The following is a 14,995-nucleotide window of genomic DNA, read 5'->3' as shown; positions in this document are numbered from 1 at the left end:
TGTGTGTGTGTGTGTGTGTGTGTGTGTGTGTGTGTGTGTGTGTGTGTGTGTGTGTGTGTGTGTGTGTGTGTGTGTGTGTGTGTGTGTGTGTGTGTGTTTGTGTGTGTGTGTGTGTGTGTGTGTGTGTGTGTGTGTGTGTGTGTGTGTGTGTGTGTGTGTGTGTGTGTGTGTGTGTGTAGGAGACTGGTAACAATTTAACAATATATAAAAATGCCATTGGCTGACACTTTTTGGTTGTATCATTTTGTCCAGGCTAATGTGATAAACCCATACCGTATACAATTTGATGAACGAACTAGTATGCAATGTGATGAACTGTAACTATAGTTGCTTTACACACCACGTGTAAACTTGAGGGAAACTGACTTTCCACAAAGAATCACTTTCACAGTTGGTTAGAAGTTATTGAGAAAAAGAAAGCTCAAGTGTGATTTCTTCACACGTTCTTTATGGCTTGGCAATTTGATACTTACTTCAATGACATTAAGACATTTTTATGTGCCCAAACACAGAGCCACGTTATGGCATTGCTAGCTATTGTTTTCTACAATAACTAGTGCAAAATAAGCTATTGTTTTCTATTGAATTATTCTTTATAGCAAATGTAATTACAGCATGATTCCCCATACTGGAATAGTGGGTTTTTACCTAAACTTCTGTACTGAACCACACTGAACCAGTTTTCTCATTTAGTCACACAAATGCAAAGCAAGGTTTTATGACTCATGCAGGTTATGAGGCATGGCAACGGGGTTTGTTATGTCACCACCAGAATGAACTGCATCCCATTGAGGTAAAAGGACATTTGCAGGAGGCAAATAACAGAGAACACAAATGAGGATGGTATTAGAAAGAAATTAAATTTTAAAAGTTAACCAAAACTGGCCACGCAAGATAGCACAATATGTTTGTTCTTGGTTGAATGGATGTTGGGGATTCCACCGATGGGTGCTCTGTGTATTTGGTCAGACCTGAATGAGTTTACATCTTAGGGACTCCCCCATCATTAATGCGTAAGCATCAAATATTAGGCTGAGGGTATACTGTTATGTCGTTATTTTTTTCCACTCCACTGAATAGCTTTTGGTAAGACTAATTTGAAGAAGTTAGTGCTAAGCAACAATTTACATTACATGTCACATGTCTCTGTGCAAAATGAAACTATACAATACAGGGCATTTCAGGGAAACTCCATTATCATACCGTAGAAAAACAGGTACTTATGAGAAGAGGTCAACACAGACACACACACCAACACAAACACACACACACGTTTGTTTTTGTGACATATGGGGACATTCCGTAGGAATAATGCTTTTATACTGTAACCATATTTTCTATCCCCTTACCCTGCCCCTGCCCCTAAACCTACCCATCACAGGACACATTCTGCATTTTACTATCTAAAAAATCTCATCCTGTACGATTTATAAGCATTTTGAAAATGGGGACATGGCCAATGTCCTCATATATCCTATGTCATACCCTTGTCATTATACACATTTGTGTCCTCATATGTCACAACACCCCCCCCCCACACACACACACACACACACACAAACACCCAACACAATATTTTGAGTACTCAAAAATTTATTGCAAGACTTCAAATAGCCAAAGCAGCTCTTTTAAACTAGAACCGTCTCTGGTTTATCATGTAATAAATAAATGCAATGGTCTACATAAGTGCAGAAAGGAACCAATTAAAAAACAATCTATATACATATGTACAGTAAACATCTTACAGCACACTATAGCAACACATTTGTTTGTTCATAATGCCTCTTCTCACTATGAAGAGAGATTTTGCAGTAATACTGGAAGCAATGCATTCTATCAACTTTTCAATCAGGCTCAGCCTGTTTACTATATATTTTTTCTTATACAGGGCACATATAGCTGGTAATTTCATGTAATATTTGGAAGCATATTCGCAGTTCATGGTGCGCCCGCTTATGTTAACTAGAGTGAAAGCTGGAAGACTCGGATTCTGTGGATACAGATGACATCCCTGCTCTCTTCTTCGGCAGAATTTTCAAACTGGACCCCCGGCTAGGAGACAGAGCGCTGCGGGCGGACTTCTTGAACTTCACGCCGAGAAACGCGTATAGGATGGGGTTGAGGCAGCAGTGAAAGTACGCGAGAGCCTCGGTCACGAAGATCCACTTCTGTAGACCCTGCTCGAGCTCGCAGCTGTGAGGAATCACCTCTAGCATCATCAGCGTGTCCAGCAGGATCCCCCCGCAATAAGGCAACCAGCAGACGAAAAAGCACACGATCAGAACCACGGTGGTCTTGAGAGCCTTGCGCTTCTGCGTGCCCTTCGAGCCGCGCGACAGCTTGGAGATGATGATGCAGTAGCAGACGAGAATCACGAGCCCGGGTAGCACGAAGCCCACAAGGATGTGCTGGAAGCGAAAAGTGACCACCCAAGTAAGGTAGGAGTCCTGAGGGTAAACACGCTCGCAGAAGGTGCGAATAGAGCTGGTCTCCGCTTTGGCGAACACCAGGTCGGGGACTGTGAGGAGCGCGGCGGGGAGCCACACGCCCACGTAAATGATGCGACTGGCTAGAAGTTTCCTCGGACCTTGGCTCTTCGTGGCGCGCACCACGGCGAGGTACCGGTCTAGACTGATGAAGGCGAGGATGAGGACGCTGCTGTATAAATTGACAGTGTAAATCATATGCACGGCCACGCACATGAACCCTCCAAAATACCAGTCTTTGGCCGCGTCCACGGCCCAGAACGGCAGGGTGAGCACAAACAGAAGGTCCGCCACTGAAAGGTGCAGGCGGTACTTGTCTGTCATTGTTCTGGATTTCTTCTGGCAGCCCATTACCAGAACAACCAGTCCATTCCCGATAAGACCCAAAACAAATATGATTCCGTACACGGTTGGAAGAAAGATCCTCTGGAACTCGTGACTGACCTCCACGTCGCACGGGACCTCAAAGTTGGCACCAATGTCCCCCGAGCCGAACTCAGAGTTGTTATCAGCTGTTAAATCATCTTCAAAGACGATGTGCTGCAAAAAAAGTAAACAGACAGGCTAAAGTTTGAGAATTTTTTTTTTATTATTTCTTTAAAACTTAGTTTAAATGCAATCAAACTTCAATTAACACGAAGATATTTTTTTAGTAACTGTTGGCTTACCTCGTAATATGCCATCTTTAAAGCACTCCTCCGGTTCTGTCAGTCTCCAGAAATTCTCCAGTGACTTTCTAAACTGCTTTGGCGCTCAGAGGATTTTAAATACCCCAGTCTTGCGCACAAACTCCGCCCCCTCACACACGCAGCACGTGCGCTCCGAGAACAGAGCATCTGCGTCCTCCGCAAACACTCTTTCCTGTTTTCGTGTTTCGTGTTTTTCGTGTGTGTGTGTGTTATTGAAGAAAACGACGTCCTGTGACTGAAATCAGCGTTTCATTTGTGTGTCTGCACTCTGCAGAAAAACAGTTAACTTTTTTGCCTATTCCAACAAATGTCCACATTGTGGTAAATATCACGTATGTTTATATTATCATTTTTCATTATTATGTGTGTTTGGTGTGAATGGACGTTTGTTGAATCGTGATAGCGACGTCAAATTCCCAACGAAGTGGCTCACTCACTAACTCTCAAAACACTTTTAAATGCCATTCAACCAGAGGCTTCGCGCGCCCACACTCACACACACACACACACACACACACACACACACACACACACACACACACTTGAGTGTTGTCATACTTCGACGTGCGGCTGTGAAAAGTATACACAAACACGTTGTACGTGTGGGCTTACAATAAGTGAAATTAAATCAGAAAAACGAGGGATTGGCTTTTTGAGTATAGAAACACTGTATGCTAATCTCTTAAGTGTTCTGAGCTGTTTATGTTTTGCATACGTTGAATGGCATTTTATCACATTTAAAAGGTGCTAATGTGATGATGATCAGATAAAATCACAGAGACAATCTGAATGATCACGTATAGTACATTTCTCCCTTTGTTCAAAACAAGTAGTAAGGAAACTGATAAAATGGATATTTAAGATTTGTATTTAATATATTTTGTTTAATGTAGGGAAGATCTTTTGCTATTTAAAATGGTATTGTGTGAGGTTATGTGCCGTTTGGGATCATATTTAAAAACAAAAGGACACATTAGGCTATCAAAAAGAGTCCCACTTTACCTCACAGAAGAGAGCATCCACTTCCCAATATTGCAGTCATTCAATACTTGCATGGTTGTAACCGTCACAGATGCTATAGTAAGTGAACAGAGACGTAGACACCTGGCTGAAATGAGAGGTCAGACCTATCACTGGTTTTAGGGAGCAAGAAAGGGCAGTTCTCAAAGACAAAAACCCTTTGGCAATATGTGTGTGTGTGTGTGTGTGCTTTCCTCTGGGAGAACATGTGTTTTCACCTGCCCCCAGTCAACAGGGATGGCTTCCAGAGAACTGCTTCTCAAACTGGGAGAGTTGTAAAGTGATCTACGTGTGTGTGTGTGTGTGTGTGTGTGTGTGTGTGTGCCTTCAAAATCTGATGAATTGAATTGTTCCGTTATAAACACACATGAAATCTAGTCAATGAATGAAATCTTAAATCATAATTAGGTCATGGTTTAATATTTTCGTTTGAAGTGATTTTGTGTGCAAACTCAGATTTTCCACAGGAACATTTAGAGATCAGATTTAGTTTTTTTGTGTGAACTTATGTGTGATTGTGTGAATGCGTGTGGGCCGATGAAAGAAAGCTAGTGTAGTAACACACAAACCGGGTGTCTTTTATGTCTGCAGATACCACGGAGGTGCCAAAGGTGCAGAGGCATGAAGAAAGACGTGTTGAAGAAAGGCGGAATCAGTGCATTTGCTGTTGTTTTCTCTCATGTTAGTATGCAGCAAGAGATCCATGAATGATTTTCTCATCCTCGGTGCGCAATGAAAAGGAAGTTGACCGTTGGTATGATGACAGAGGTTTGGAGACAGCTGTCCTTAGGGTCACATGCTTACATAAAAAGAAATGATCAATATCATAAAATAGAATGTAATTATGAGGTTGTTTGTGCATAATATTTATTATTGGGCCGTATTAGATCACACAATTTTCCAGCTAACGTTCTCAAAACTTTCCTAACATTCTGGCATGGTGGTCTCAAAGTTATGAACAAACGTTCTTACAGTAATGTTAATAGAATGTATGTTTAAAGTTCTTAAAATGTAAGCACAAAATAATTATTTACACATTGTTTATGGAAAAAAAAAAATTTGTCCTGAGAGGTTTTAGTTGGTCATTTAACATGTTTCCAATGTTGTGTTGTTGTTTCAGACAACATTCTAAAGTAACGTTGTCATAATGTTTGTTCCCTTAATATTCGCATACAATTTTGAACATTCAGAGAACATTCAGAATAAGGTTCTCATAATTTAGGGTAAACACACGACAACAAGGCACTAAAAAGGCACTAAAAATCTAAATGTTTTTCCTTTGCGTTTTTCGCATACAGACAACAACGTTGTCAAAACGATCCCCGTTCATATGGATCCACACAGAACAACTAAAATTATGTAATTTTGTAAAGAAACACTATAGACTGAACATGTAATATGCACGTGCATAACATCACCATTTTCACAAACTCGTGTTTTTGTAGTTTGCATGGAGAAGATAATGGCATCGTTTTCAAAAACTTGCACTTTAAAACCTGTTTTCAAAATGTCATGTTTTCAGGCCCCCAAAACAACATTGTTGTGTAAATGGTCGGCCTAAACACATGAAAAGTTTTCAGTTTTTTGTTGAAATGTGTCATGTAAGCGGCCCCGTAATGGTAGGGTGACCAAACGTACTGTTTACCCAAGACATAGTATTTTGTAATATAACAAATTTCTATCCATACAGAGGGGGCATACTTTAAAGGGGGGTGAAACACTCAGTTTCAGTCAATCTTCAGTACGAGTAGTATTGCATCCTTCATATCTTTGTCTTTAGTTTTATTATATTTATAAAAGAAAGATAGGCTGTATCAAGTCTTTCCAGAAAAAAATGAGCGGCTGGAGGCGTATCGTGAGGGCTGAGTTAAAGAATGACGAGCGCGCAGCCGTTGAGAGCGTCTGAAAGCTCTGACACCCTTAAACGTGGAGAAAAAAAACGTTACCCTAAATAAACCATTGAGATCAATCAGATTTAGCCATACATGATCCAAAATCAGATCTAGAGGCTGAAATTGAACAGGAGAAGCAGCAACGATGACTACAGCAGGACGTCTCAATGGTATGTACTGTAACTTATATATGCTTAGTGGCTTGTCATGCTCGCAAATTTTACAACATTAGTGTGTGTTCGTGGTTTATGAGGACATCATTTGGTTTATGGACTATTTTATGTGATTTAATGTTAGCAATAGCAAGCGGAAGAGTTTTACGCGTCAGACTAGTGCGTGTTTACGTAAAAGACTTTGGCTAGTGCATGCTTTTTACAGAAAAAACAATGGAACAGTAGAATGAACGAGTCGATAGCTAACAACACCGATATTTGAAGCAGTTTTACTGTCCTGAGAGGTTTTAGTTGGTTGCCTGCTTGCAACACACGACCGTGAACCTTAAGCGCTGGAACCGCTCAGCATTATCATCTTTCAGCATTAGACGAGCTGCAAATCCAGAGTTGAACTGTATCTTGTTTATAAACAATCGTTGACGAAATGCAGGGAACAAACAAAAACACTTTAACAAATCCGTTGTGCTCCGGAAAAACAAACTTCATCCACGGTCCCTTTAACGCTGGGTTCTTTGGGAAGCTGTAGAGGGTTGTCTTTCCCTGACAACCAAAAACACACTTCTTTGGTGACATTGTTGATTTCGTGAAGTCCTGTCCTAAAGCGTTGGCTCTCTCGCTCTAGTTGCGCGTGCCCTTCTGGGAGAAGAGCATTCCGCCATACATGACGTCAGATAGACCCGTAATCGGAAAAAAACGTTTCGAAACTTATGAGAAACCGGAAGGAGTATTTTTGGACAGTGTAAAAAGCTCAGTATGCATTAAACAGCATTTCACCTTAAATGTATTGAAATTAATAAGGCATCTTTGAGTAAACTTCGAGTATCATTTGAGTATCTCATTGCCGGGCCGAGTGTCCTGGTTTTCAGTAATCAAAATTTGGTCACCCTACATAATGGTAACATTAGCCAAATGTTCTTGGAACATGTTTTTAAATCAGCTATAGCATTGTGTGTTATAATATTCCTAAAAATACATGCAAAACGCAATATAAATGAAATCCCTCAGTGTGTGTAAAAGTGAACTTTATGGAATTTGCCAGTTTACTTCTTAAAAAAATAAAAATAACTAGTAGGGTTTCCTCCCTTCTCCATAGGGCACGACAATAGCCCTCAGGACAGGGCAGAGGGACTCTGATAAGAATACAATAGGTCTGATGATTCTAGATAAGAATTTCTGGCCTTTCTGAGAGGCCATCTGTATGTTTATGTATGTGTGTTTCTTCCTAACCAGCTTTATCTACTTATAATGATTTAAAGAGATGAATTTAGAGGAAAAGATTCAGATAAGAGCATGCTGCAGCTGAATGCTTCTGTGCTTGTCAGACAGTTGTGTGAAGTAGAGAAAAGAAACTTGAGGTCTGTTTGCAGATCTACCAGGCAGCATGGTGGTGCCTTGAAGTCTATACGTTGACCACTAAAGTTCCAGCCTCAAGGCGACAGAAAACAAATCACTGCTTGGCCAACCCATTCATAGAGGTGAGCAGAGAGAGGGGGAAGAAAGAAGAGGTGGTATTAAGGAAAGAGGAGACACCTGTTTGAATGGCCCACTGCCCATGCTCTTTTTCTCTCTCTTTCATCCCAGCTTGTTTGGTCATGGAGACAGCTGAAAAGGCTATTATGGGGGAACAGAGTCGGTGACAGACCCGTATTAATTAAAAGCCGTTGGAGACTAAGCAAAGACTAGCCGATTCACTCCTGCACGGAATTATCCAGGTGAGGAGAAGAAGTGCAAAAACAGAATGAGCACCACATAATGTACGAGAGAGCACTTAAGTCAACCAGTGTGTAAGTTTATTTGTGTATATAGCCTGGGATAAACATTTGATGTTCACATTAGGATGAAAATTGCAGTCAACACAGAAAGATGAGGTGTATTATTAATGTTGAGATGTAAGTTCTAAGATTTGATATGTATTATTCATTTTATTTGGAGGTTTGAAATTAATATTCCGGGTTCAATACAAGTTAAGCTCAATCAACAGCATTTGTGGCATATTGAAAATAGACTTATGGGATGGGATGCAGCTTCACCCAGAAAAGAAAAAAAAAATTCACGGTAAAACATTTGTCTGTGGTTATTTTAACATCTACATTCTAAAAAGAATCTGGATTGTTTCAAGGTTGGGTCAAATATAGACAAAACCAACTGTAGGGTTGCATTTTTAATATTACATTTTTAAACCCAACGGTTGGCTTTGTCCATATTTGACCCAAACGTCTGTTTAAATAACCCAGAATTTCTTTCCCAATTCTCTTCACCATAACCCAACATTTGGTTTTGTTTTTGTAATAAAAGGAAGTAAAAGTAGAAAAGCTAAAGATTCTGTCTTTATTAAGGTCATTTTTTTCTAGCTATTTAACAAATATTTCCATAAAAGTCAGTGAGGTCCAAAATTATCAAACTCAAAGTTCTCACATCACATCACCAAACGTCATGAGTTACAAGGTTTGTGTCATATTTTGTGCATGTTTTATATACTTGCATTTGATTAATAAGGCTTTAATTTTGATGATAATAATAATAATAAACTTTATTTTATATAGCGCCTTTAAAAGTAGCATCTCAAAGCGCTTCACAAAAGGGGGAAAAAGCATACAATTATACAAACAATAGATAAGTGAGATATAAAAAAAACACTCCCAATAAAAAATAAAATAATAATAAATAAAAAAATTCTGTCCTTTTGTTCGTCAAGTGATTGTGCTGCTTTAGGAGACCATCCTGTTCATATGGATTCATTTCACACTGCCTTTATGTCCATTTTGGAGCTTCAAAATCCTGGACCCTGACTCTCATAACGGACAAGAAACACTGAAACTTTCTTCAAAGTGTCTTATTTTATTCTGCAGACGAAAGAAAGTCGTGCCACTTTGATGAGGGACAGAATTTTCATTTTTGGCTGAACTATTCTCTTTCAAAATTCTTGAATCTTTGTCTTCTCTGTCTGGCTAGAAATCTGACTCTGACTCAGTGAATGGGGCCGAATTGTGTTGCGGGTCTTTGAGAGGATTAGATGGGCTGATCTGAGGACTGATATGGAGCCCTCCTGTCTGTCATTTGCATCCTTTGTGGAAGGACATTCACTGCTCTGTGTGTTTATGGGGATGGGGGTGGGGGGCTGCATGCTTAATGACCAGAACATTTACTGTCAAACATATTACGCACTCTAAAGGCCACACACAAACGACACTGTCACATTTTGTATGTTGGGGTGGGGTAATTTCCTTAACAGACGTTTAACTCATTTTTGCCCTACATTTGGTTTGGTAGATCTCATAAAGTGAGAGTCTCCTCCTTTCTTTCCAGACAAGTGCTAGGCTTATTGATCATGAACCACTCCTATCTGAGTGATATAGAAAGGGCCACTCCCTTAAAAATGTCACTAGCTTTTAGCCTTGTGTCTGGAAAGAAAACGTGTGCACAATGTATTTGACTCACATTCACATTGATTCATTAAACAGACAGTTTTATCCAAAGATTGCACTACCAAATGAAAGAAGAGCTAACGAATTAAATTACACTATACCAATCAAAATAAGTCTCTTATGCTCACCAAGGCTGTATTTATTTGAAGTATATATATTTTAATATTTTAAAATGTAATTTATTTCTGTGATGGTAAAGCTGGATTTTCAGCTAGCCATTACTCTAGTCTTCAGTGTCACATGATCTTGCAGAAATCATGGTAGTGTATATCATGCGCTTAATGAAATGCAGGGTTTATAGTGATGTCTAGCAATTCCCAAAATACAATGGGGCTATTTAGTATTAAATCTGCTTTTGGCTGGCTCAGTGGCTCTAATTGACTGATAAGATTCACCTGATTCATTCATATGTTCATTCTGTCTCACCAGCCTAATAGAAAGGGATTACCATAGAATATATACAATGATCTGACTTTAACCTTTGTCTGTAATGAATGTAATTACATCACCTTGGTAACACCAGTTCAGTGTTGAGAGGAGACTGAGAGAGGACCAAGTCATCCATTGTCTTCAACAGCTAGAAGCTAATAAGAAAATGTTGTTGACTGATAAGAATGGACCATTATAGAGTAAACACTCAAACACACTTAGAGGTTTCCGCTCCCAATGTGTCTCTGTCTTCGAGGCCTGACAGACTTCAGAGAACAGATGTTTGTCTGCTGTCCAGGTGTACCTTGGACTTTTTTTTTTTTACTGCTGCTAGTTGATTCCTCAGAATCACTGCGTTTCTACCGCCTTTGGTTGTTTTAACCAAGATGTTGCCCAAGCTACGGCCACATCGCTGAAGAAGGTAAAAGATTAGTGGTTGAGGCTTGGGTGTGGTATTGGCATATGCCCCTCTCTGTATGAGTATGTCTGTGTACATCAAACATATGTCTGGGTGTGGATGGAGCTGCAAATGTGTGAGAAGTTTGTGTAGAAAAGACATGGGTAGGTGACTTAGAGCTTTTTTTTTCACTCTGATAGCGTGCGAATGAGTGTACCAAGCAAAACCACAGCTTCCTGATATTTTGACACTTATTTGTATCTTATATCTCAGCAGAACGGAGAGTAATTTTGGAATTATGTAAAAACTCTTAATGTTCTTAGCACACAACACACACTGTGGGACATCTCAGTTACAAACTAGCTTGCATATTTTTTACTTTAAAATGCATTATTTGTCTTTTTTATTCTCTATTGTCTCATTGCATGTTGTGCCAATTATGCAACCTAGACTCAGTATGCACGTATGTCTATGTATGTACCCACTGAGTTACTTTGAGGAACAAACATTTGAGATGAAAGCCACCCCTGTTTTCTCTGTGTCATTGGCGCCACCCTTTGGCCATATATGGCTACTACTTTGAATAGTGAATTCAGTGAACCGTGTAAAATATTCTGCATTGTGCTGTACTGTTGTAACTGCTGGAAATGAAACTTCTAAAGACTAAACATGAAGACGGACTGACCAGTCTAACCTTGAGAGACGTATTGTACTTTTACATATATCCATTTTGCTGAAAACATCCATTCAAAGCAACTTTTACAAAAGAATCACAAAAGGATTTATGATAGGCTACTGTATATTGTAGGTATGTTAGCCTATCACTTGGCCAATAAACCAATTTATTATTATTATTATATTATACTGGCCAATGTATTATTATTATATTATAATAAAAATATATATAAAAGACAAACATATTCTTCAATCCATTGATAACTATCAGGTTGTCTCTGGCTGACTGTTTTTGCGCATGCGCTCTCGATGTCTCTCAGCTCACTGGAATGACGTGCGTGAACGTTCCCATCACGGCAACGTCAGCGGGTAAGGAAATGCGATTCTCTTATAACAAATTCCTTAAATATATACACTCATATTTGATGAATGCAAAATGTAAAATATCACGACTCTTACACTGTCCGTTTCGAACTGCAAACTGAAGTCGCCATGTCACATTCGTGTTCTAAGTTAATAGGGTTATTATAGGGAAACGCAGCGCGAGCTCGATGACTCCTTATCTTGTTTGGGATCCGGTAACTATTCCTTTGTACAATATTTATTCGTTTATCTTTGCTAATAGTATTGTATACGCTATGAACACAGGGTTAAATATATGTATTCAAATAAAGTTGCAGTTGTGTAGCCTACTACAAAATCCGTGGAAAAATACAAGCAAATGTGATAAAAGCAAGCAGGCAGCTTGCAACACTGTAACCAGACCCATGATGAGATGAGATGAGTTGGATGGGGAGGAAGGTGCGATCAGATCAGCGTCAGCTCATAAACATTTCACATAAGCGTATTGTTGTTTGGTGGAAATACTGTTTGTGTTGTATTTAGTAACAAAATTGTCAAAACAAACTTTGATATTGCTTAAAAAAATAGCCATGTGTTGAATGAATGTCAGGACAGGTGTTTGGTTCTTATTATAGTGTTTTTTGACTAGCATTAAACGCTTGCTTTTGCTTTTATTTGGATGCTATATCATTGAGTCATTGAATTCGGGAAATTATGACCGTGAGGGAAATGGCAGTCATTGTGAGAGCTAACAGCTGTTACCTCGAATGAACAAAGACAGCAGTTTGTAAAGGGCAAAATTCTGAATTTCCTCAAAGCTCAGATTTATTCATTATTAATTTAAATTGTCATGTGCCTCTTTAATGTTTGAAACAATTTAACAATTTGTTATTTTGTATTTTTAATGATTGGCATTGGTTTTGTCTCACTGTTAATTTCAGTGTCTGCTGAATGCAGCCGCTGATTTTCGAAAAGTAAGTATTAAAATCTCTTTTTGTAACCTACACCATTCTAATGTTTGGGTAAGATTTTGCAATGTTTTTCTCTCTTAAGCCCACGACAGCTGCAACTTTTGTAATCAAAAATAAAATACAGTAAAACCAGTGATATTGTGAAATAGTTTGTTAAAATATCTGCTTTATATTTTAATATTTTATTCTTGTGATGGCAAAGATGAATTTTCAGCATCATTACTACAGTGTTCAGTGTCACATGATCCATCTGAAATCATTCTATAATGCTGATTTGCTGCTTGAGAAACATTTCTTATCAATGTTGAACACAGTTCTGCTGCTTAATAGTTTTGTGGAAAGTGTCATACATTTTTTCAGGACTCTTTAATGAATAAAAAAAGAGCATTATTGCTGAATAAACATGTTTTTTTTTTATATATCTCATCAACCCAAAATTTTGGAACAGCAGTGCGATTCTTGTGATTCAAAGCAGGATAATAGTGTTTTTATCCCATTTGCAGATCTAAGCCCTTCTCATTAAGAAGATGGACAGCTATGGGTTTGTATCTTAATTTCGTCCCATGAATGCTACCCCTGCTCTTCTTATATTCTATATTTAAAACATGTGTCTGCATGTTCTTTCAGGTTCTCCAGTGATATGTTCAGCGGCAGAGCAGTTCTGGGGGAGGACAGCTCGGTCATGGCCCGCATGCAGAAGAAGTTCTGGAAGACCAAGCAGGTTCTGATCAAGGCCACCGGGAAGAAGGAAGATGAGCACGTGGTGGCATCTGACGCAGACCTTGATGCCAAATTAGAGGTATAAGCACCTTTTTAAATGTAGTTAAAATTACCTCACTATCTGACTCGGTCAGCAATAAGTGAAACTGTAGCATCACTGGGCTGGGATTTTCTTTCAATGATTGTGTATGACTCTGTGTTGAATTTTAACATTTGAAAGCAAGCTATTTTTTTCATTTGATGCGTGTGAGCCTTAGAGTGGGTAAACCTAGCCTGATCTGCCGGCGATTTGATTTTGCCCGGCAGCTCAGTCTGGAAACCCATACATTAATTTCTACTGCTTCTGTTACACTTTTGCAGGAACCAATCACAGACTGGTTTATCCACCTGGCACACTATGGGCAGGTTCAACACAATGACAGATAGAGAAACTATGGGTCGTTGTCTTTTAATCATGCCTTTGTGGTCGGATTTGTTGAAGGACTATCCAATTGCGCACAGAGTTATTCAAATAATGCCAGTTGATTACACCCCTTTTGCAGTAGAAAATACAGAGCAGACTCCCCAGACCAATGTTCAATTTTAAATTGAGCTTGGTCTGGTGATAGCCAGACAATGTGAGTCTCACAAAGGCAGAGAAATGGATGAATGAGATGGAGGGAGGTTAACTAAGTACTGTCACACGATGACAGGGAAGGGATGAGATGAATTGAGCTCTAGATGGTGCTGTACTTTGATCAGCTGTGCTTGATGTTACAACTGTTACATTTAGTCCAAATGGACCCATCTCTGTCTCTTTCTTGTCTGTCTTTCTTTTATGCCCTCACTTGCAACAGTTTTTCTCTCTTTACAAAATCAGGCTGTGCGTGTATCCCTTTTTTTTTTTTTTTTTCTTTTTTTTTACAACAAATTAAATCAGTCCAAAGCAGATTTAGGAAGGATACACAAATACACTGGTGAGCATCAGCAGTATTAGAAAGGAACTTCTTCATTCAAAGGAACAGTTTTGTACCTTTGTAGCAAAGTTTTTAAGATACACTGCCCTTTGGGGTCAGTAAGAATTTTTATTGAAAATAATAACTACATGGACCTAGAATAGAATATTGTGAAATAACAGTTAAAGGGTTAGTTCACCCAAAATTAAATTTATGTCATTAATGACTCACCCTAATGTTGTTCCACACCCGTAAGACCTCCATTCATCTTCAGAACACAGTTTAAGATATTTTATATTTAGTCTTAGAGTGTTTCTAAGTGTATGCACACTATACTGTCTATGTCCAGAAAGGGAATAAAAACATCATCAGAGTAGTCCATATGTGACATCAGTTAGTTCATTAGAATCTCTTGAAACATCGAAAATACATTTTGGTCCAAAAATACCAAAAACTACGATTTAATTCAGCATTGTCTTCTCTTCCACGTTTGTTTTCAAACCTCAAATAAAGATTCAAACGGTCATGAATCAGCGGATTGATTGTCATATTTTTGGGTGAATTGTCCCTTTAAAAAGTTGGAAATTTTGAAGCCCAACCGAAAATTGTTTATTTCTGACCTCGCACTCCAGATTTTAAGATCTGATTTTTATTAAGCCTGGCCCTGGATACATTTTAACACTCAGTGTGAACGTGTTGTATTTGGGGGACTGTATGTGTGAGAGATGAAGATCTCTACCCTCTATTAGTTGACATAGGTTAACAGTGCATTACAAATAACGCATCTTACATAATGCAATTTTTTAAATTAAGTATCAAGTAAAGCAATGCATTACTTTTG

At 38.8% G+C, this 14,995-nt stretch overlaps 2 protein-coding genes across 10 annotated transcripts in view; one reads left to right on the top strand and one right to left on the bottom strand.

Annotated features, from left to right (window-relative positions):
* Positions 1 to 1,581: 1,581 nt before the first annotated feature.
* Positions 1,582 to 3,253, bottom strand: cxcr4a (chemokine (C-X-C motif) receptor 4a). Its single transcript, XM_067459250.1, has 2 exons — positions 3,155 to 3,253; positions 1,582 to 3,026 (listed from the first exon to the last, which is right to left on the bottom strand). The coding sequence occupies exons 1-2, from the start codon at positions 3,167 to 3,169 to the stop codon at positions 1,959 to 1,961; spliced, it is 1,083 nt and encodes a 360-aa protein (XP_067315351.1). The 5' UTR covers positions 3,170 to 3,253; the 3' UTR covers positions 1,582 to 1,958.
* Positions 3,254 to 3,361: 108 nt separating this feature from the next.
* The window catches only part of ical1 (islet cell autoantigen 1-like), a 30,358-nt gene continuing 18,724 nt past the window's right edge, over positions 3,362 to 14,995 (top strand). For 6 of the 9 annotated variants that reach the window (XM_067459249.1, XM_067459247.1, XM_067459246.1 and 3 more), the window contains exons 1-4: positions 11,487 to 11,555; positions 12,470 to 12,502; positions 13,003 to 13,040; positions 13,127 to 13,298. In XM_067459249.1, the coding sequence (XP_067315350.1) occupies positions 13,027 to 13,040; positions 13,127 to 13,298 (186 nt within the window). In that variant the 5' untranslated portion in view covers positions 11,487 to 11,555; positions 12,470 to 12,502; positions 13,003 to 13,026. Of the gene's footprint in view, positions 3,508 to 4,786; positions 4,877 to 7,627; positions 7,736 to 7,841; positions 7,973 to 11,486; positions 11,556 to 11,631; positions 11,765 to 11,964; positions 11,988 to 12,469; positions 12,503 to 13,002; positions 13,041 to 13,126; positions 13,299 to 14,995 lie in introns of those variants that run through there. The other 3 variants (XM_067459242.1, XM_067459243.1, XM_067459244.1) reach the window with 3 other exon arrangements.

The sequence above is a fragment of the Pseudorasbora parva genome, chromosome 12 (genome assembly GCF_024679245.1).
Source record: "Pseudorasbora parva isolate DD20220531a chromosome 12, ASM2467924v1, whole genome shotgun sequence".
Lineage (NCBI taxonomy): Eukaryota > Metazoa > Chordata > Actinopteri > Cypriniformes > Gobionidae > Pseudorasbora > Pseudorasbora parva.
The sequence above is the reverse complement of the archived record's forward strand: the minus strand, read 5'-3'. Positions and strand labels throughout refer to the sequence as shown.